The following is a 20,154-nucleotide window of genomic DNA, read 5'->3' on the forward strand; positions in this document are numbered from 1 at the left end:
GCAGCTTTGCGCCATGCTTGGGCAGTAGTCTCTAAACAAGTGGTTATTCCTGTAGCTGGGGGGCTTGGTGCCATGTGGCAGACTAATAAGTAAAAAAAGGCATACTTTGGAGCTTTACCCAAGCAATAAATTGTCCTAAAGAGATGGGATCAAAGTCAAGAAGCAAACATAGACAAATACTGCAACTGAACAGCTGCACTAGTGACTCAACGGTCCTTGAGTTCTCTGCAAGAGGCTAAACTCCAACTTTTTATGTTCTTAAAAGAATATCAAAGCAGTGGATTGAACGAAGATTAAGCATTCAAGTCTTCTTCACCATATGGTCCTTGACATCTTCTGTGGAGGACTACCCAGTGAAGATCACTACTAAAGAATTTGAAAGACTCATTCATACACGTGAGTTCTTGGGGATTCCTCTCAAATCTCATTCTGTTAACGTCCCTTTACTCAGCTCTCCTTTACCCATACAAATCCCGCATATGGTTTACAAGCTCAGTGCTGAACATGTACACCCAGCCAAGGTCAAACTTGAGGCCACATCAGTACTGAGCCACAGCCTAAGATTGCCCATTCCTACGCGTACCTAGCCCAGGTGGCAGAACAGCAGGAGGCTGCTATTCTCTGAATCCAAGTGTACTCTCCAAATACTTGTGCAGATCCCTTACTGAGACTGTGCTTGTGGATCTGTGAACAGTAAAAGACATTTCATTCAGTAGACCCTCTATGAAGATTGTGCTGAGGCACACACTAGTTCTTCTTGATCAAGCTCATTTAATCACTATCTCTGATCGTCGGGCTTGCTAGCCTCCCTCACATCATGCATTTGCACTTGAAAATAGTCCTCTTCCTTAATTACTTTGTAATGTTCTCTTCCAAATCATGCCTCAAGGGCTACCTCTGCGTAATGGGGGAGGAAAACACCCAGTTACTGTCACCAGCAATGTGCCAGGAGCTCGGTTAACAGGTTTGCAATTTAAACAATTTAGACTTGCTGATGCTTTGAGTTTAACTATCTTCCTGACCTGTTGAACAGCCTCATGTTTTCCTAGAGAAACAGCTCCATGGCTTCATGTTCATATTAAGGCTGATTTGGATAGGTTGATAAGAGGAATACTTGGAAAAGCAGACTATGTTTACCTGGCAATTATATTTAGAATGACAATATGATGACTTTTTTCTCTATGAAAATAAAAATATTCAGAGTTTTCTGAAGGGGGGGAGGAACGAGGGGCGGGGAGAGCGGGCAGCTTTGTCACCTTCCACATATGTCTGGTTTTCCATATCCATTTACTAAACAACATTCCAGTCCATACAGAGACTCTGTCAAGGTTAGAAGTAAAATCTACCCAACTAATAAACTCTCGAGCAACCCCCAAATAATCCCAATGTAACGAGATAACCTATTATACTAATGGAAAAATCTAGAAAAGCAAAACCCACCAACATAAGCGTAGGAGGAAGCAGTGGTGCGAAATACCACTCGGACCACCAGGTCCCAGTACCCTGCAGAACTTCTGGGATGCCCCATGCCAGAAAGATGCTGAAAACTTTTAATGACCTATTTATGAGGAAAGGCCCACAGGAACACTGCGAGTGTGTTAACAGGACGTGTCATTGCACTCCCCTGGCTAACCCAGACAGTGGCAACACTAGTGCAGGAACGTGAATGATCAGACAATGAAGGCTGCGAGGGGCGCATCGCTGTTATACACAGGTGTCATTTTTAATACGCGCACAGGTTAATGCATGCAAGTCTGCTGCCGCCGGTAAGTGCCCTCGGCCTGGCCCTGGCTCCGCCCCGCCGCGGGCTCCCCTCAGCGCACACACGGCCTCGCCGCCCCGGCTGGCCCCTGCGCTGAGCCCGGCGGGGTAAGGCGCTGCCCCTCCCTCCGCTCCCGGAAGAGTCCGTCCGGAAAAGCCGCCGCCTCGCCAGCGGGCCGGGCGGCACCGGCCGGCTCCTCGGCTGTACCAGGCCGTCGCGGCTCCCGGCCGAGGGACGCAGGGCCCGGCTGGGCAGTGGCAGCGCGGCCGCGGGGCGGAGGGGTCCGCGCCGGGTCCGGCCCTCGGCGGTGTCGGCGCCCGGCTGGCGGGGAGGGAGAACCGCGTTGCACCGCCGCGCCCTCCCCTCCCCTTCCCGGCGGAGGCAGCGCCACGTCTCGGGCAGGAGCCGGCGCCGGGCGGGCGGCCCCAGGTCTGCGGGGTCTCTGCGGGAAGGGTGGCGGAGGGGCGCGGCGGCGGCTGTGGCGCGGTGCCCCCCGGGCGTGGTCGGGAGCGGCCGGGCGCTGCTTCAGCCCGGGGGGTGCGCTCGGGGCGGCTTTCGCTCTTTCTCCGCGGCCTGCCGGGGTGCGGGGAGCCACCCGGCCTGGCTCTGTGGGCTTCGGCCCCGGGCCTTCGGGTCTCTCTGCCGGCGCCCCAGAGAGGCACCCGGTTCCAGTCTCGCCGGGCGGCTCCCCGGTCTGTGACTGGGCTCCGTTGCTTTCTTGGTTATTGGTGTTTTAAGCAAAATGGGCTGGTTTTGTACAGCTCCTTTCCCTGTGAGGTGGTTGTTCGGATCCCGTGGCGTGCGTACATCTGTGTGCTCAGCACAGAGATACAAAAGGACTCTGAGACCAAAGTGCTTTAACCCTAATATTCGTGAGTGGGTTGTACAGGAGAAAGCTGTTCTTCGTGGCCCTGATTATAAAAAGGTGTTTTATGGCAAAGATAACACACCGTCTAATGTTGGGTGGATTTTGCCAAGGTGTAAGCAGTCCAAATTGTGCTTCCTTTTGTCTGTAATACCTCTTTGTGTCTTGTTGTGTAGTATCTACTTGTCGTACAATGGCTGTTCTTCCAGAAGTTTTACTGTAAGCTTTATTATACAGAAAAGCTTTTAAATTCGGTAACAAATCTCAGTGAAGGTAATAATCTCTTTGTTTGGCGGAGGCTTCTCTTTTGGAAGTGCGCTTCAGGTTTCTGGCTTCTTTTCAACTCACCTACATAAGGGTCACCTACATAATCGTCGAGTCCTGTGTATCTTGAGCTGTTAGCAGCTCCAGTAATGGTTTGGAGATGACTGCTGGTGGTGCTGGGTGACCAGGGCAGTCTGGTAAAATAGCAGTTACACAAGTACTCTCTGGAGAAACAGAAGGAATGTTGTTAAAAATATTTGTGTTCATGTAAAAATGCAGTTAAAATATTCCTGGCTTGACACTCCCCCCTTTCCTCCCCCCTTTTTTAACTGGGGATTTCTGTTTCATTAGTAAATAGGAACCATAATATTTTGTAATTTGAATTAAGCTATCAGTAACTATTTGAACAAAACTTAAATGCTTGAAGTGACTCTGTACAACAGCTTCTGTCAGATTGTATTAGTTGGCTGAGTCTATACCCAAAGGTAAGACCTGAATGCCAGGAGACTCTTTTGCAAAGTCTACAGGCTGTGTTTGGGAATCCTCCTCTTGACTGGCCACAGGAGAAGGCAGTGTTGAACTGCAGCCCAGGACCCATTCTGACTGCCAGTGCATGCTGTAATCAGTAGTGCAGCTCTGTACTGTGGTACATACTCATTGCTCTGCAGACAAGTAATGATGTAATTTAATTTAAAAAAATAATCTGAATTCCATACTGCATTAGAACTAAAGTTATTGAAGGGAGTAGGTCCTTGAAATAAAATATGTGGTATGAAAGTCCAGACTCTTAATTTACAGAGCAAAATGCTCCTCTGAATACTGGCTCACTTCTTAAAGCAGACGCCAAAGAGGCATTTCCATTAAAAGAGACACAGATCTTAAATCACTTGTCGAGCTGAATATTATCTTGTTGCATCATTATGCTGGTGTATCAATGGTACTTAAAAAAAGTTATAATAAAACAGTTGTTAAACACATCACTCCTTCACAAACGCTGGACATTTGGTTGTATTTGTTGCTATCCCGTGTCCTGGTTCAGTGTGTTGAAGTTGGGCTGGTGAGTAATCTGTGAGCATGACTTTCTTTTTAACTCATATCTTCCAAGCTCTAAGAAATGTTTGTATATTTACTACGTTTTGTTTCTAGAGGATGCAGCTCCTTGATGATTACAACTTTGGCGGCGAGCTGTTTTCATGATCTCCTGGAATTACCAGCTGCCTGCTGCACACCAACAGCTGTGAAGCTCAGAGCTGTGCTCCTGGGTAACATCTTGATGCTGTTGTTGCGGATGGAGAGAAACAGGACTTGGTAGTTCACTTGGAAGCAAATTATTCAGAAGAAAAACTTTCTAGAGATCTGGATCATTTTTACCATGGACTCCTCATCTGTTCAGCAGGATGTTCATTTGGAGAATAGAAGCAGTAATGGGGCCCCTAGCAGCTCTGAAGAACTTTTGGATTGTAAAGCCAAGTCAGATTTGCCAGTTACAGCAGATGAAGTTAACAGTAAGTGCCAAATAATTTCCTAGTATTACCAAGGCTTCTCTACAATCTTCTGTTTTGGTGTTCAGGTGATGCTGAAGGACCTTTTTCCTTGAGGTCAGGAATTTCTTGTACAGAACTTCTAAGCAGGTTTGGTGAAGGCTATGGCTCTATCTACGGGAAAACTGTCTTTTGTTTTAAAACTTAATCTTTCAAAACGAAACTATTAATGGAAGTACTGTTGGCTCCCGGTTGAGTGTGTGTTGTTCAGGATGTTACTCTGTTTTCTGAGAGTGTTTCCAAGAGCATATACTTGAAATTCTCTAGAACTAACAGTTCTGAAATGGTTGTTACGGAGTAAGCTCATGACTGGAGTACTTTGTTCTGGCAAAAGAAAATTTCCTAATAAATTAAATTGACTAGGCAAAACCCAAAGTGTACTTAAAAAGTCTCCCTAAACTTCTGTTTACGGAAGAGAGATGCTGGCAGGTACCCCCCAAATTATCTCAAAATAACTTTTATACGTAGGCTAGCTTTATAATAAAATAATCATGCAGCTGTTTACAAGAAACTTCAGAGGACACTGATCTGAGTAAATTATAGAGTCACACTTAGGTTGGAAGGGATCTCTGTGGGTTATCTAGTCCAACCTCAGCCACAGAGCAGACCTAGTTTTGAAGCTGGATCAGGTTGCTCATGGCCTTGTCCTGTTGAATTCTGAAAATCTCCAGAGAGGGAGGTTCAACAGCCTTTCTACCCATTCCAGTACTTAACTGGTTTCATAGTAAAAATCTTTTCCTTGTATTGAATTGAAACCTTCATGTCTCCACTACAGGTTTATAAGGATATGGTGGTAGATGGGTGGAGGAGGTATTTATGTTGCGGCTGCGTAGATACACAAAAGTACAGAGGTTCCTTATATAAAAGGAGGGGATCATGTGATTAAGTTGTTAGTCCTCCACCCTCCTCTTGTACCACAGATTTGTCATCTTGTCACAGGTAAGAAAGTGGAGACCTAAGATTTTGTTTGCATTTCTTACACTGCCCATTATCAGTCTGGCAGTGTGTAGTTATATGATGATTCATTCATCTTTTATGAAGTTGGAGATAATGCATTCCTGTCTTCTCCTGTGTTGGACATCATCCAAACAATTGAATTGTGGCTTACAAATAGGTAGTGTGTCTTTTTACTGTTTTCAATCTAATTGCATCTCCTCCCCCACTGTTCTAAAAAAACTGCAGCTGTATTGACACTACTGCAATTAAATTACTTTACTTCAAGGCAGCATTTAGATTCTGAGTGTCTCATGGCCTCAGGAAGTTGCCAGGAAACCATTTTTCCAGAATTTTGCTCCAGCATCACTTTTGTATATGTACACGACTCACAGTTGCAAAGATAAAAATGTAAATAAAGTATAAACCTGATGCAGTAATAGCTGCAGCTTCTGAAAGATGGGCAGAAACAGTATTTCTGAATGTGTGAGGTATCTTCTTATTTTTGGCTTCTTGTGGCTATTATGAGCACTGATACCTATTTTTGAACTTGGTTTTGACAGTCTTTTAGTTTTAAAATGCCTTAAATTCTGACTTTGGTTGGTCATTAAGAAGGCAATCCTGTCCTCTGTCCTCCTTTGTGTCTTTGTTGCACTCATACCTTCCATTGTGCCTGCAGGTGTTTTTGTGACCACATGGTGAACTAAATCAGAGAACTGATTTGAGCTAAAATGGCCTGAAAATGTTCTCTGCATGACAGATAAGATACTCAAAAGTGCTTTAATTGAAATCTCAGATTGCTGATGAGATTTGGCAACATGAGGCTGAGAACTTTTTATTTTTACCCACATTCAGTTTCCTTGTTCCGTTTCCTCTGAGCTGGTTCGCTGTACAGACATCTGTGCCGGCTTAGGGGAGGATGCACTGCAGAGGTGGGAACAAATGGTTAGGGGTGGAAATGTATCTTTTCCTTTTCAAATCACTCTGAAGTGAAATTTGACTGCGCTTGAAAGGAAACTTTTTGCTTTCTTCAATAACAAAAGGGAAAACATTAAGAAGTCCTACCTTCCTCCTGGTACCTTTTTTCCACACAGCTTATTTAATTCCATGTACGTGAAGACCACTTTAGTGGAGAATAATAGCTTTATTTTTTAATTATTCTGCTTTCAGAAGTTTGTAGTGATACATTATATGGGGAGGGGAAAGTTTAGTAGCAATATGTTAATGGGCTGGCCTAAATCAGTAATTAAAATTTTACTGAATTGTAACTGACTTCCTGGCTACAAAATATTTCTGCATATGAATCTTAGAAACACTTTGTTTTGGGAGGATCTGTTTCTCCGTTCTGGTTTGTTGGGGTTTTTTTCTGTCCCTCCCCCCCAGCTTCCTTGAGCAGGCTTAAAAAAACCCAAACTGGTTATTTAAGTCTGTAGCTCTGATAGGAGGGAAAAACAGAAAGAGGAAATTTGGGTTTTCCACTTGCAAATACTTTGTGATCATAATGTTCAATATTTTTTTTCTCAACTTTATGAAACAGTAATGAAATCTTCCATATTATTCCAATGAGTTCCAGTTACTCCAGTGATACATGGTGTGGGAATGAAAGGCAGTGGCTATTTCAGTACTCAGCTCATTTGAGAGCTATAATAATGCCTTTAAAGTTAGATACACAGTTCTGCTGCAGCAACAGTTTCCTAAGTGTAAGTAGCCCCCAGCCGAGTGAAGTAGAAGTGTGTGAGAACTCCAGAATACAAACCTGTGAAGCTTTGAACTGGTTTTGAAGATGCATTTTTCCTAATGGAGAGAAAAATCAAATATTAGTAAGTGGGGATAAAATTGGCATTAAAGTGGTTCTTGAATCGCATTTTAATGGGTAGATTTATTATTTTTCTACATGAGAGCTTTGCTACTGTGCTTTTGATGAAGATGTCCTAATTGAAAACATGTGAACTTTGTTTAAAATTGAGGATCTCTGCTTGGCCCAGGCTGGAAGTGGGATGGTGGATGCTTTCTCCCCAGTGCCCAGCAGCATACCAAATAGCTGAATCATTCAGCACAGGCCCACAGTTGCTGAGTCTTATTTGTAGTAGGGTGCCACTCAGTGTGTCACAGATCACATTACTTATACTTGGTGTTTCGTGCTTCTAAACCTAATAAGATTTAAAAACCCATGTGAGGTTTTGAAGCTACTTTATGATCATTTTTGCGGTCCTGCTTGAAGGTAACGTAGTAAAGCAGATGAATGGTACTCCTCGTCTTTTAAAATGAAGAATCAAAAGTTCTTTATAAAGTGTCTCCTGCCAGTTGCTGTTGTTTAGCAATTTCCTTATTCTTACAGTCTGAAGGCAACAGTGTATTTGGGGGGAGGTGTGCAGATAAATGGAGTGGCTTAAAGTGTAGCTCAGTGAAACTTTCTTTTCCAGCTACCAGTGTTAACATCAGTGAAGTGCCAAATGAAGAGGGAAGTCTGGAGATAAACTGCAAAGTGGATGCCTGCCAGAATGGGCCAGAGTCGTTCTTCCCTGACTCTCCTGTATCTTTTGACCCCACCAGCAGTGCACAGGGTCAAGAGTCATCCCCAGGTGTGACTGGTTTCCATGGCAGCCTAAGGAAGTCTCAGGGAACTAGTGCTGAGGGCATAGTTCTTAGAAAAGAAGCTTTGCAGTCTCTCAAACTAAGTCTTCCCATGCAAGAAACTGAATTGTGTAAGCATCTGTTTACGGTGGTGCCCCTGCTTTCTCTTGCTGCATAAAGCTTTTTACTCTGAGCCTGGCTCTAGACTTCTGTAACATCATTTAAGCTTGGACTAAACTTCGGCTTTGCAGAAAGCTTTTTACTTTGAACTACAATTCATTTTCTTTCAGTAAACCACCCTCTGCTGCAGCTAAGGCACGTGCCCTACTGTTTAAAAACTGTTCTTACACTGGAGGGGAATGTATGCTTTCTGGGGCTGAAGCTATTCTAATCCTCTTGATTATTAGGAGTAACAAAAAAAAAAAAAAAAAAAAGACATGACAGCAGAACCAGGTGATTTTAAGCTAAGTAATAAAGGGGGGAAGAGAAAAGCAATAAAGGGGAGAAAAGGGGGAAGCCTTCATACTAAGGTGTCTATTGCTGCAGGAGTTTTCTGAAATGAGGTTTTTTTAAAAAACCTTACTACCAGAAAATTTAATGTGAGTTATCAAAGAGTAAGAAAATGTATCCAGGGAACATCTTCCTCTGACCTGTAGGGAGTTAGTAGACTGTGTAGGTCTTGCTTAGTTTTATAATTTTAGTACTGTCAGAAGTGCAGGACAGTAAGATTAAATGACACTTGTAGTTATGTTCTTGCTGTATAATCTCTTGTCATATATACATGGAGGACCTACAGCATTTACAAACAGAGCAAGGGAAACACGCAGCCTTCATCAGTGCTTACACAAGGATTTATCAGAAGAGGGCATTCTGAGGTGCATGCCAGTGGGCTTTCCTTGCATTCCTTGCTTAAGCATGAAGCATGTTGCTGATGGTAGAAGGGGCTTTTTTCTTTTGTATCATATTTGCCTGTGTTGGAAGTTTCTCTTTTACTGTAAAGATACCTTTTACTTACAGGCTCAGTAGAGTCTTCACTCCCATTGGAGAAAGAAGAACAAATAAGACTTCAAGCAAGAAGACGGCTAGAAGAACAGCTCAAACAATACAGAGTGAAGAGACATCAAGAAAGAGTGAGTACCACACAGCAGATCAAGATTCAGTGTTGAGAAGGTTGAAAACATTATCATTTCTGTGCTCTAAATTACTGTTTTCTCTGCTTTAAACATTCAGTAGTTTTCTCAAACGTGAGAAAACATTTTTTTTTTCCCTTCCAAACATACAACATTTAATTCTCACCTCATCAGTAATATACCATTTTGTGCTACTTAAAAATGCACAAAACGGTACATTTGCGGAGGGTGAGGGGCTGAACCAAGCCTAAAACTTAAGTAACACAGATGTTCAATTTTCCTGTTATTTTCAGTTAGCTTTTGGAGTCTACCTTAATCATTTTCAACATGCATATACTGAGCCTTGCTTGATTGCTGGTGTAATTTACCTTGTTTATGAAATGATGCATGTATTTAATAATGTAGGAGTTCACTAAATAAACAGTAATTTAGAGCTTTACATATTTGCTGTAGAACTTCAGTATTTGGTGCTAGTTCGAAGGTAACATTCTGGAATTTATTGTTGACTCTCTGCTTCTTCTAGTCGAATCAGTCTACATCCAAACACCGGCCCTCCAGCACCCTAGATCCTGAGCTGATGTTAAATCCAGAAATCTTGCCAAGAGCCAGCACTGTAGCAATGACAAAAGAATACTCCTTTTTGCGGACCAGTGTCCCCAGGGGGCCAAAACTGGGTAGCCTGGGACTTCCAGCATCCTCAAAAGAGAGAAGAAGTTCAAAATCTAAGGCCAGTAAGATCCGGTCCTTGGCTGACTACAGAACTGAAGATACAGGCTCTAGAAATGCTACTGGGAATTTTGTGGCTACTGATTTATCTGGTGGGACTCTGAAGCAAAGCAGAAGTGGTCCAACATCAGTTGTTTCTGAGATTAGTCTACCCTCTGACACAGATGATCGAATAGAGAATTCCTCCTTGGCAGAAGATAGTGTTTCAGAGATTGATGGGAGTGAAGTGGGAATGAGGCTGGATGGAAATGAGAGTGACAGCTCTACCTACAGCAGTGTGTCAGGAAAAGGGCTGTATAACAGTTTACAGAATGCAGAAGGCAGACAGGGTATTCCATATACAGTAAATGGTCAGAAGATACATCCTGATGCAATGGGGCAATTTCCTTCCATCAGCGAGGTGCTACAGGCTGCAGCAGTGGAGCATCAAGCCCAAGAACAAGAAATTAATGGGGAAGTACGGAGTAGGAGAGACAGTATTTCTAGCAGGTAAGAAAGATCACCGTCCAGCGAGGCCATTATTAGGCGTTATACTCTCTTTAGGCACCCTATTACTCTTCTACTAACTTCAGATCCAGTTTTAACTTACACTCGTGATAAAATCTGTTCGTAACTTACAGATTCTAAACGAAACTGAAAGGTCACCTCACTTGAATACCCATTTCCTAAGTATATCTTTAGAGAAAGATATTTTTGCCACTGACTGTGTTTTAAATGCTCTGCTAGCAGTTGCTTCTGTCTGTATTTACTTGTGAAGCAGGCATTCATTCACTGTATCCCTGATGTGGCATTGGTGTTTAAAGTCTGAATGTGTAGACTTAACTGACTCAGTGATATTTATTATCATCCTGTTCCTGATCTACACACATATCTTTCAGACCTCAAAGAGTCATGAAATGCCAAGAGTCCTGTCCTAGATACTCTTATCTTCTTCAGCCTTTAGAATGAGATTTACTTAGTCTCACAACCTTTTGTGTAGATGGTAGGTATTAAACTGTGATTCAGCAAGCAAGTGGACAACTACTGAAGCCCTGATCAATTGTCTGTAGCTGCATGTTTTATACATGCTAATTTTGAAATTACTTTTTTTTTTTTCTTCATAATGCCCTGAGATGTTAAGGTAAAATCAGTTGTTGACAATTATTCCAGCTTAGACTTAATTCTTACAGTAATGAGAGATCTTTTTCTGTAGATTCCTTGGCTGTATGTCATGGAAGGACCATAAAGAATCCGTTATACAAAATACCTGTTCTTCCTTCTTTTGCAGCAGCTGTTGGTATTTCTCAGGCATTTTCACGTTAAAGCAGGCAATTGCAGACAATAGTTGTGGAGGGTTTGTGTCCCCATTATGTCCATTTGTCTGCTTATAATGGGATGTGCAGGTAGAAAATATAATGAAGACAACCATTGCACTTCTGTAAAATAACAAATATGTGGGTGCCACACTAGATTGTAGTTGCTGCAAATGTAGGAAGCTAATGTATAAAACCTTAGCATGAATATAACTTCTTTATCTCTTTGGATGGTCATGAAGGTTGTTCTGCAGTATTCTGGATCCGTCACAAAGCCAGAAAAAATGTCCTAAATTGTAGGTCATATGTGGAGACTAGGTACCTTTTAATTTCAGCTTCATTTCAAGCAGATGAGTGTTGTATTCTAACCCTTTAACTGTGTATGTGCTGTCTCTGTCTCCAGTGTTTCTATGGAAAGCTCTATCGCAGGAACTCATGACGAAATGTTGCAGGTTCTGAAGGAGAAGATGAGACTTGAAGGGCAACTAGAAGCACTCTCACTAGAAGCTAATCAGGTAGAAAATTAATTTGAATGTACTTAGCAAATTATATCAATATGTTAATTTTCAAGAGCCTCGTACTCATCACTTGTGGGAATTGTGTTTTGTGAAAACATTGTTGAATAAGGTACTTTACAAGGATGCTGTGGTGGGTTGGCCCTGGCTGGACACTGGGTGCCCACTAAGGCTGCTCTATCGCTGTCCTCCTCAGCTGGAAGGGGAGAGGAAAAAATACGATGAAAGGCTCATGCGTTGAGATAAGGATCACTGAGCAATTACTGTCACAGGCAAAACACACTTGACTTGGGGAAACTAATTGAATTTGTTACCAATCAAACCAGAGTAGGATAATGAGAAATAAACCCAAATCTTAAAAACACCTTCCCTGCACCCCTCTCTTCTTCCCAGGCTCAACTTCACTCCTGATTTCCCTACTTCCTTGCCACCACACCCCCCACCCCCAGCAGTGCAGGGGCACAGTCAGTTCATCATGTTGTTTCTGCCACTCCTTCCTCCTCAGCAGGGAGGACTCCTCACACTCTTCCCCTGCTCCAGTGTGGACCTCCATGTGCTGCAGGGGCACAGTCTGCCTCACCATGGTCTGCACCACGGGCTGCAGAATCTCTGCTCCAGAGCCTGGAGCACCTCCTCCTCCTCCTTCACTGACCTTGGTGTCTGCAGAGCTGTTCCTCTCAGATATTCTCACTCTTTCCACTGTTGTTCTTCTGCAGTTGTTTTCTTCCTTAACATATGTTATCTCAGGAGCACTGCTACTGTTGCTCATGGGCTCAGCCTTGGCCAGCAGCAGGTCCATCTTGGAGCTGGCTGGCATTGGCTCCATCAGACATGGGGGAAGCTTCTAACAGCTTCTCACAGAAGCTTTGTGGTTTTTTTGGTTAAAGTCATATTAGGAGATGATAAATCTGGAATAATGGTGGCAGTGTCTATAAGGCTGTATTTTTCTCCTTGTATTGATTGATGTAATATCACATATAATAAAAAGTATTCTTCCTTACAATGCAGAAATGTGTCTTACTAAAAGCTCTGACATGGTTACTGACATATAATGTCATATGTCTTGTCTGTGCTTTGCTCTGTATTTTCTTTGACTTTTTGAAATACCTGGTAGGTGAGATGTAAAAAAGAATTTTTTATGAGCAAGTGGTCTTTGCCTTAGCAAAGCCATTTTGTAGGGCATCTTCTTTAGTCAGCCACTATTGTATTTTCTCTCAAGACTTCTGTATTTTGATTTTTCTGGACACATACAGGCTCTCAAAGAGAAGACTGAGCTACAAGCCCAACTGGCAGCTCTGAACATGAAGCTTCAAGCGCAGATGGAGCACAGCCAAAACAGCCAGCAGAAGCAGGAATCTCTGAGCTCAGAAGTGGCCACATTAAAGCAGTCTTGCTGGGATCTGGAACGCGCAATGGCTGACCTGCAAAATGCGTTGGAAGCAAAGAATGCTAGTTTGGCTTCTTCAAATAATGATTTGCAGTTAGCAGAGGAACAGTACCAAAGACTCCTGCTGAAGGTTGAAGATATGCAAAAAAATGTTCTCACCAGAGACAGCACAGGTGGGATGATGGAAATGTCAATCTTCAAAAGTTGTTATTCCATAAATAATTTTATTTCAATGTAATTCTGAAGTCCAGGAAGAAGGAACTTTAATCTGTTTCATTGATGTCATACTAATATAATGGTTTGAATTTTAAGATGTGTTTCGTTTTTGTGTCACAAAAGTGCCACAATTTGCAAGCTGCCGCTGTCAGCTTGGAGAAGAAGTTATAAATGTTCAGTCTAGTAACTGTTTGACAACGGGCTAATGGTTTTTAGAAAATTGTACAAATACTGGTTTGTAATGATGGCTCCACATGTCAGGATACCTGCTGCTTCCTGATTTTTCATGAGTTCATATTTTCTGCCTCTGAGGAACTATGAATGCTTACAGAAGTGATTGACTTATTTTAATTTTATTCTGCTAATGACCTGATACTTCGGATTCTAGCACTTCCCCTCACTTTTGTAGGAAAAGCCAATCCTTACGTAATTAGGCATATATCTTTTTGTTCAAAAAGGAAGGAAAAAAATTAAAAAGAAAAAGCTATGAATATAGTAATAATCCTTGAAAATGTGTGTGTAAAAATAGAACAGTGGAGTTTGCAAGTCCAAGTTCCTTATTTTTATTTTTCCAGTTCATGATCTACGACAGCAGATGGCTTCCTTACAGAACCAGCTTCAGAAGGTGCAGTTGGAACGGACCACACTGACCAATAAGCTAAAGGCATCTGAAACAGAAATCACATCACTCCAAAACGTGCGGCAGTGGTACCAGCAGCAGCTTGTACTAGCACAGGAGGCCCGTGTCAGGCTGCAGAGCGAGATGGCCAATATACAGGTATTGTGATTTACTTGCAAATGGGAGGACCGAGAATCTTTTATGTTAGTTTTAGCCAGAACACATTATTTATGAACTTGGACAAGGGAGCGAGTCTCACTTGTGTATTCTTCAGGTGGCAAGCAGGGGGAGATGGTCTTTTGTTTTCATCATGAGTTGTTAGTTCACATTAATGCTGAGGCATAAATTTAATGAAAGTACTTTCTGTGGATGAAGCCCTGCAGTGCCATGAAAGTAGTAGCTGAGATAGATTCAGTGTGACTTTTTTTTCCAAAACTCTTAATTTTTTTTGCTAAATTTTGACTGTTGGTATTAATCTGTGATTTTCTTTTTTTTTTCATTCCTTTAAGGCTGGGCAAATGACCCAAGCAGGTATGTTGGAACATCTCAAACTGGAGAATGTGGCACTGTCTCAGCAGCTGACTGAAACCCAGCACAGGTCCATTAAAGAAAAGGAGCGTATTGCAGCACAGCTGCAAAATATTGAGGTATGGCTGTAGGTGGTCTTCATGATTATGTTCTGTCCGGGGTGTGTATTTAGGTTTTTCAGCCTCAAAGCTATTCTGGCACAGTAACATAGAATTTTTATGAATTGATTCAAATATTGCATTATACAAACAGTAAATATTTCAAAGCAAATAAATTTGCATGACATTACGAACAGTAAGAAGGAGCAATGTTTCTCATTTCAAGATGGTTCTTGCATTTTCAGTATTTCTTTTTAATTGAATTTTAAAGGTGGATGTAAATATTCTCCTTTGTTTATTCATGAATGTTCTCAAGAGAAAACTTAATTGGAAGTTAAACCAAGTCAGCAAAGTGCTTCTTAAGTATGTGAAATTGCTCAATACTCAGGTTTGTCCTTCCGGCCCTCCAGTAAGAAAAGATTGGTAAATTCTGAAGTGCAGTACAGTTACTTTCAAAGCACTTAGAACCTTAAATCCCATTGAATTCCAGTGACATTCCTGTTTTGAAGTCCCAAAGGGCAGTAAAGAAGCAGTTTAGTGAAAGCACCCTATCTCCATGTGCAGCTGCGTAAATGACAGGAATTGCAATTTCCCAGAGTAGCTAGAGCATCCAAGGAATCACTTTTGCTTCAGAATTTTTCCAAACAGTTTAATAAAGATTCTTTTTCTTTACATCTTGTTTCATCTATTGAGAAGGGACATGGTGTTATTTAAGAGGAATTCAGATTGTCACAAGTGTACAAGAAATTCACTGTTATTCTAATGTGTCTTAAATATATGAATGGGTGACTTCAGTAAAGACATACAGATGTGTAAGGCAGACATCAGGATTATTTTTGCCTGTGTATTTTTTTTCTTGAAATTTTCTTGATAATTTACCTTTTTCTTTTCCTCTTTTTTTCTGTTTCTCCTGCCCCTCCCTCTCCATTGACATTTTAGAAGTTGATTCCTTGCTTTTTCTGTGCAGGCTGACATGTTAGATCAAGAAGCTGCCTTCATGCAGATTCAGGAGGCTAAAACCATGGTGGAAGAAGACTTGCAGAGAAAACTAGAGGAGTTTGAGGATGAAAAAGAACAGCTTCAGAAAATGGCTGATTCTGCAGCAACACTGGAGCAAGAATTGGAACAGGTAGACTGTTGTTAAGCAACTTCCCAGAGGTTTCAAGGGAATTACTTGTCTGGCTGAAAAGGCAATAGTAAATAGATAGTGGGCTCTAAACTTTTTTAAAACCTGAAAGATTGCTGCAAAAATGAAGTCCATATCAAAGTCACTCTGTCCCAAGTGAAAAGGCTCTCCCTTTTTTTCCAACCATCTCAGTAACAGAACTTTTTTTAAATGTCAAAACTATTATCTTGTAGATGCTGGGGTTTTTCAGTGAATTTAGTATGTGATTATTCTAAGTATAGATAAGAAGTATGCATCCACGTTTAAAGTTGTTAGGCAGTCAGGATATCATTATATATACTTACAGTGTAATAAATCTGCACTTTGCTACAGAGTCCTGCTTTAATCTTGTAACATACAAAGGCAGCATGTCAAGGGCTGGAATGAGATAAAGTATGTGATAGCTCGGTATTATATTCCATGTAATTATGGCATTATCATAATAACACTAATTTTACCTGATATGTCTACTATGGACACATTCCAAATAAAATTTAGAGTACTGTGAATCTTACTTCAGAATATTTTAGGTTTGTCGTTCTGGTCATTGCTTAGCGTCTAAGATTAGAGATGCTGCAGAAGTCAATAAATGTAGTTAATAGAGCAAATAGAAGAAGTGGCCTAGGAAAGTTCTGCTATTTTTTCCCCTAAATAAAGGTAAAATATTAGTTAAAATATTCTATTTTGATTGGAATGCATTTGCAAAGATAGCTTTCATTTTGTTTGAATTAAATCTTAAAATACTACTCCTTAGGTCAAGTTGACTTTGCATCAGCGAGATCTGCAGCTTGAATCTTTACAGCAAGAACACCTAGACCTAATGAAGCAATTCACTCTGACCCAAGAGACATTGCACACCAAAGAGCAGTCCCTGGATGACCTGCAAACACAGTATGATGAACTGAAGGCCAGATTAGAAGAGTTCCAAAGTGATGCTACGTCTAAAGATGACATGATCCAGTATTTGCAGAATGAGAAGATTGTCTTGGAAGTAGCTCTGCAGGCAGCAAAAACGAGCAAAGAGCAACTTGACGAAGGAGCGGCTCGCCTTGGAGAAGATACAGAAGTAGCATCTCAAGTCTTGGAACAACTGAGGCAAGAAATGGCAATCAAGTCAAGCCAGGTAATGAATCCCTAAAACTAGCTCATTTAAAGTAGCTGTTGCAGGGAAGTACTGCCACAGGCACATGATAGACCCAATTACATGAGAGGAGATTGGTACACACAAGTTTGTATACATGTGTAGTTGCAAGATTCAACTAGAGAGAATATTTTGATCAGTTCTGTCACTTTTCCCTGTTGGCAGAAATTTGATGTAACTTTACATCCTGTTATGTCACTGGTGAGCTTACAGTTAATATCTCTTAGTATCTGTATGCACTTACACATTTGTGTGGTATGGAAGCTGGGATTAATTGAGCTTATTCTGTCCATTTCAGAGAGCTACCATCCTTCTAGAATCTACCTGTTTAAAAAAGCAATACTTTTTGAGATCACAGGTTTGGAAGTAATTTTTTAGTATGTTCCTTTTCTGTGGCACTGTGGGCCAAATATCGTCCTTATGCAGTAATTTGGTCATGTTTAATTGTGCCTTTTCTCTTGAAACCATATACCAGGGTTTGCTTTTGCATATTGTATACCAAGACTTTTTTCTAGTCACTGAACTATTTTACAAGATCAAGCCTAATGCATGTCCTTATTCTTTTTGTGGCTGCTTTAAATTATGGTGACTCTCCCTTTCACACCATGGTTTTATAGGTGTGTATGCTCTTATCTTTTAGAGCATCAAAGCTCCATAGGAAGAGCTTTCTTATTGGTAATGATGAGTTCCTGGGAATCTTTAGAGATTCTTTTGAAGATAATAATGGGACTTGATATTAGCACCAATAGAAGTATTAAAGAAATATGGAAGTATATTTAAAATAAAGATTAGGTTTTTTTCTTTCAAAGAACTAGCTGGTTTCTTCATTTGATCCTGAACAGGTGCCATCCAGTTGCGACTTATGTACACTGATGCATACTAAAACTTTAATGGCAGGATAAGGGGACTTGCACATTCCTGAGAGTTGACAAGGCTCACTGTGTGGTAACCTGTGTGAATGTATTTCTATATAAAACGTTGTGTTATCTAACAGTGCCACTGAGATGCCTAATGGGATTCCTCATTAGATTAAGTAATTGGTATAAGTATAGCAAAAGATACTGTCACTGAAGAAATAACGTAGAATATGATACTTGGAATGTAAACCAACGTGCTTGCTATTTTTTTTCCCTTCTGGCAGGTAGAAAATCTACAACAAGAAAATGCCAGCCTTAAAAAACAGGTTCAAAAAGTGAAGGAACAGTTCCTGCAGCAGAAGGTAAGGAAAAGCAAACTTTTTCAAAGAAATAAACCCAAGGAGTATACTTTTTTTTTTGTCTTAATCCAGTGCAGGCATGTACTTCTGAGGGGTTTGTGAGGACACTTAAATCAATCTTCTGTATCAAATAACTTTGTGACATAATTATACAGTTTCTATATTTTGTACAGTTTAATTTTTATCTGTAACTAATGTAAAAGCAGATCCAGCAATGAATTCATGCTTTTGTTGGACTACAGGGAGTTTGCCAAATGATCTACCATATAAAATCTCTCTCTGATTTCTTGATGAGATTTGCTTTTGCAAAAGCATCGATGAAAATCTTGAAGTGTCATTGTTTTCCTGCAGCTTTGAAAAACAATAGTTGCTTTGGTAATTAGATGGAAAATAAGTGCTTTGTTGCAAATTTTACTCTGAATTTACACAGTTCTGAAGCAATAATTTGAATCTGATAGGTCATTAGTGTTGCATATATATATGTGTCTTTTCTGTAGGCTGGCACCATTAATTTACTGCTTGATTGCTCATTTACCTAGTGCCAAAGGCTGTTTTAGCTTGTTGGGTTTAAGTTTGGGAAGGCTGTTTAAACTGTCACAGTTAAGCTCACTTCTCATGGCAAAAGTTACTACCTGTGTGCATGAAATAGTTAATTTTTTTACAATTAGTTTAAGAAAATGTCCCATCATTAGTGCAGTTCCGTAGAGAATGTAAAGAAGAATATTCCATATTGCTATAAACACTCAGAGTTTGGGGTTTTTTTTTATGAACTGCTGATATATAGTGGTATTTGATATCTGAGCTTACATTAGTCTTTGAACCAGAGTAAAAATGTTACAGATGATGACACTGGTTTGTATTCTTTGACATACACCCCACACCCCCTCCAAACTAAAAGAATATCAGTAAATACCTTGGAGTAAATTACTCTTAAATTTGTAAAGCTGTAACAGAGGTGACATTGTCCTCCTGAATCTCATGTCCAAGGTAATGGTGGAAGCTTATCGAAGAGATGCAAGTTCTAAGGACCAGCTGATTAGTGAACTGAAAGCTACAAAGAAGCGACTGGACTCGGAAGTGAAAGAGTTAAAACGAGAGCTACTGAAAATTCAAGTTGAAAAACAGTCACTTGAATCTGAACATTCAAAACTACAGAAGGAAGTATCTCAGGTTCACCAGCAGATGGTGGAAATAGAAAATCAGCTTCAGTCAGTGCAGAAAGAACGAGATGATATGGAAACACGCCTACAGGTATGGAAGGTGTTAAGCTTTGGATTTTGAGAGTGTTATATCCAGGAATATAACATATACATTGATATTTTTGTTAACTTTGGAAATAAACAGAATGACCATCTGCAAGTTAAGATTCTTGGCTCCATATTTAATACTGTCTACACATGTGAGCATATACCTACCAAAATTCTGTAAATACATGACTGCTTATTAACATCTATGTAAGTAAGTAGGGAGAAGCATGCCACAGGCATGGTAGAGGTGTGATGTGGAAGCAGTTTACTTGGTCCCAAAGTGAACTCCGTTTGAGAGCAAAGACCAAACTAGAACTCGGTTCAAACTTAAACAGGGGAAGTTTAGATTAGATATAAGGAAGAAGTTCTTTACAGTGAGGGTGGTGAGGCACTGGAATGTGTTGCCCAAGGAAGTTGTGAATGCTCCATCTCTGGCGGTGTTCAAGGCCAGGTTGGACAGAGCCTTGGGGAACATGGTTTAGTGTGACGTGTCCCTGCCTGTGGCAGGGGAGTTGGAACTAGATGATCTTAAGGTCCTTTCCAACCCTAACTATTTTATGATTCTATGATTCTACATGTTATGATGGTGGCCACAGAAGGAAGAATTAAAGAAGAAATAAAAAGGAAACAAAAAGGAGATGGAGAACCTTGAAAAAGCTTTTATATTTAGAGATGGAAATAATTCTGAAATTTTATGCTTACTCTTTTCTAATCAGCATACAGCAAACGTGCTTTTGTTCTTACTCTGATGGGTGCTCTTTTCCTTCCTATCAAGTCTTTGCAGTTCAATAAGGAACAAATGGCATCTCTTGCTGAGGAAAATCAGGCATTAAAACAACAAGTAGAACAAATGCAAGAAGAAGCAAAAAAGTAAGTGTTCATTTAGCACAGACAAAAGAACTACATTTGTTTTTCATAGTCACCTTTTTAGCAAT

General features: G+C 40.8%; 1 protein-coding gene across 4 annotated transcripts in view; it reads left to right on the forward strand.

Annotated features, from left to right (window-relative positions):
• Nucleotides 1–1,876: 1,876 nt before the first annotated feature.
• Nucleotides 1,877–20,154, forward strand: part of GOLGA3 (golgin A3) — a 30,372-nt gene continuing 12,094 nt past the window's right edge. For 2 of the 4 annotated variants that reach the window (XM_030501047.1, XM_030501046.1), the window contains exons 1-14: nt 1,877–2,191; nt 4,038–4,396; nt 7,789–8,070; nt 8,957–9,069; nt 9,593–10,284; nt 11,491–11,602; nt 12,856–13,162; nt 13,781–13,983; nt 14,334–14,471; nt 15,418–15,579; nt 16,370–16,738; nt 17,898–17,975; nt 18,960–19,223; nt 19,995–20,089. In XM_030501047.1, the coding sequence (XP_030356907.1) occupies nt 4,264–4,396; nt 7,789–8,070; nt 8,957–9,069; nt 9,593–10,284; nt 11,491–11,602; nt 12,856–13,162; nt 13,781–13,983; nt 14,334–14,471; nt 15,418–15,579; nt 16,370–16,738; nt 17,898–17,975; nt 18,960–19,223; nt 19,995–20,089 (2,948 nt within the window). In that variant the 5' untranslated portion in view covers nt 1,877–2,191; nt 4,038–4,263. The remainder of the gene's footprint in view (nt 2,192–4,037; nt 4,397–7,788; nt 8,071–8,956; nt 9,070–9,592; nt 10,285–11,490; nt 11,603–12,855; nt 13,163–13,780; nt 13,984–14,333; nt 14,472–15,417; nt 15,580–16,369; nt 16,739–17,897; nt 17,976–18,959; nt 19,224–19,994; nt 20,090–20,154) is intronic. The other 2 variants (XM_030501048.1, XM_030501049.1) reach the window with 2 other exon arrangements.

Source organism: Strigops habroptila, chromosome 11 (assembly GCF_004027225.2).
Source record: "Strigops habroptila isolate Jane chromosome 11, bStrHab1.2.pri, whole genome shotgun sequence".
In the NCBI taxonomy this organism is placed as follows: Eukaryota; Metazoa; Chordata; class Aves; order Psittaciformes; family Psittacidae; genus Strigops; species Strigops habroptila.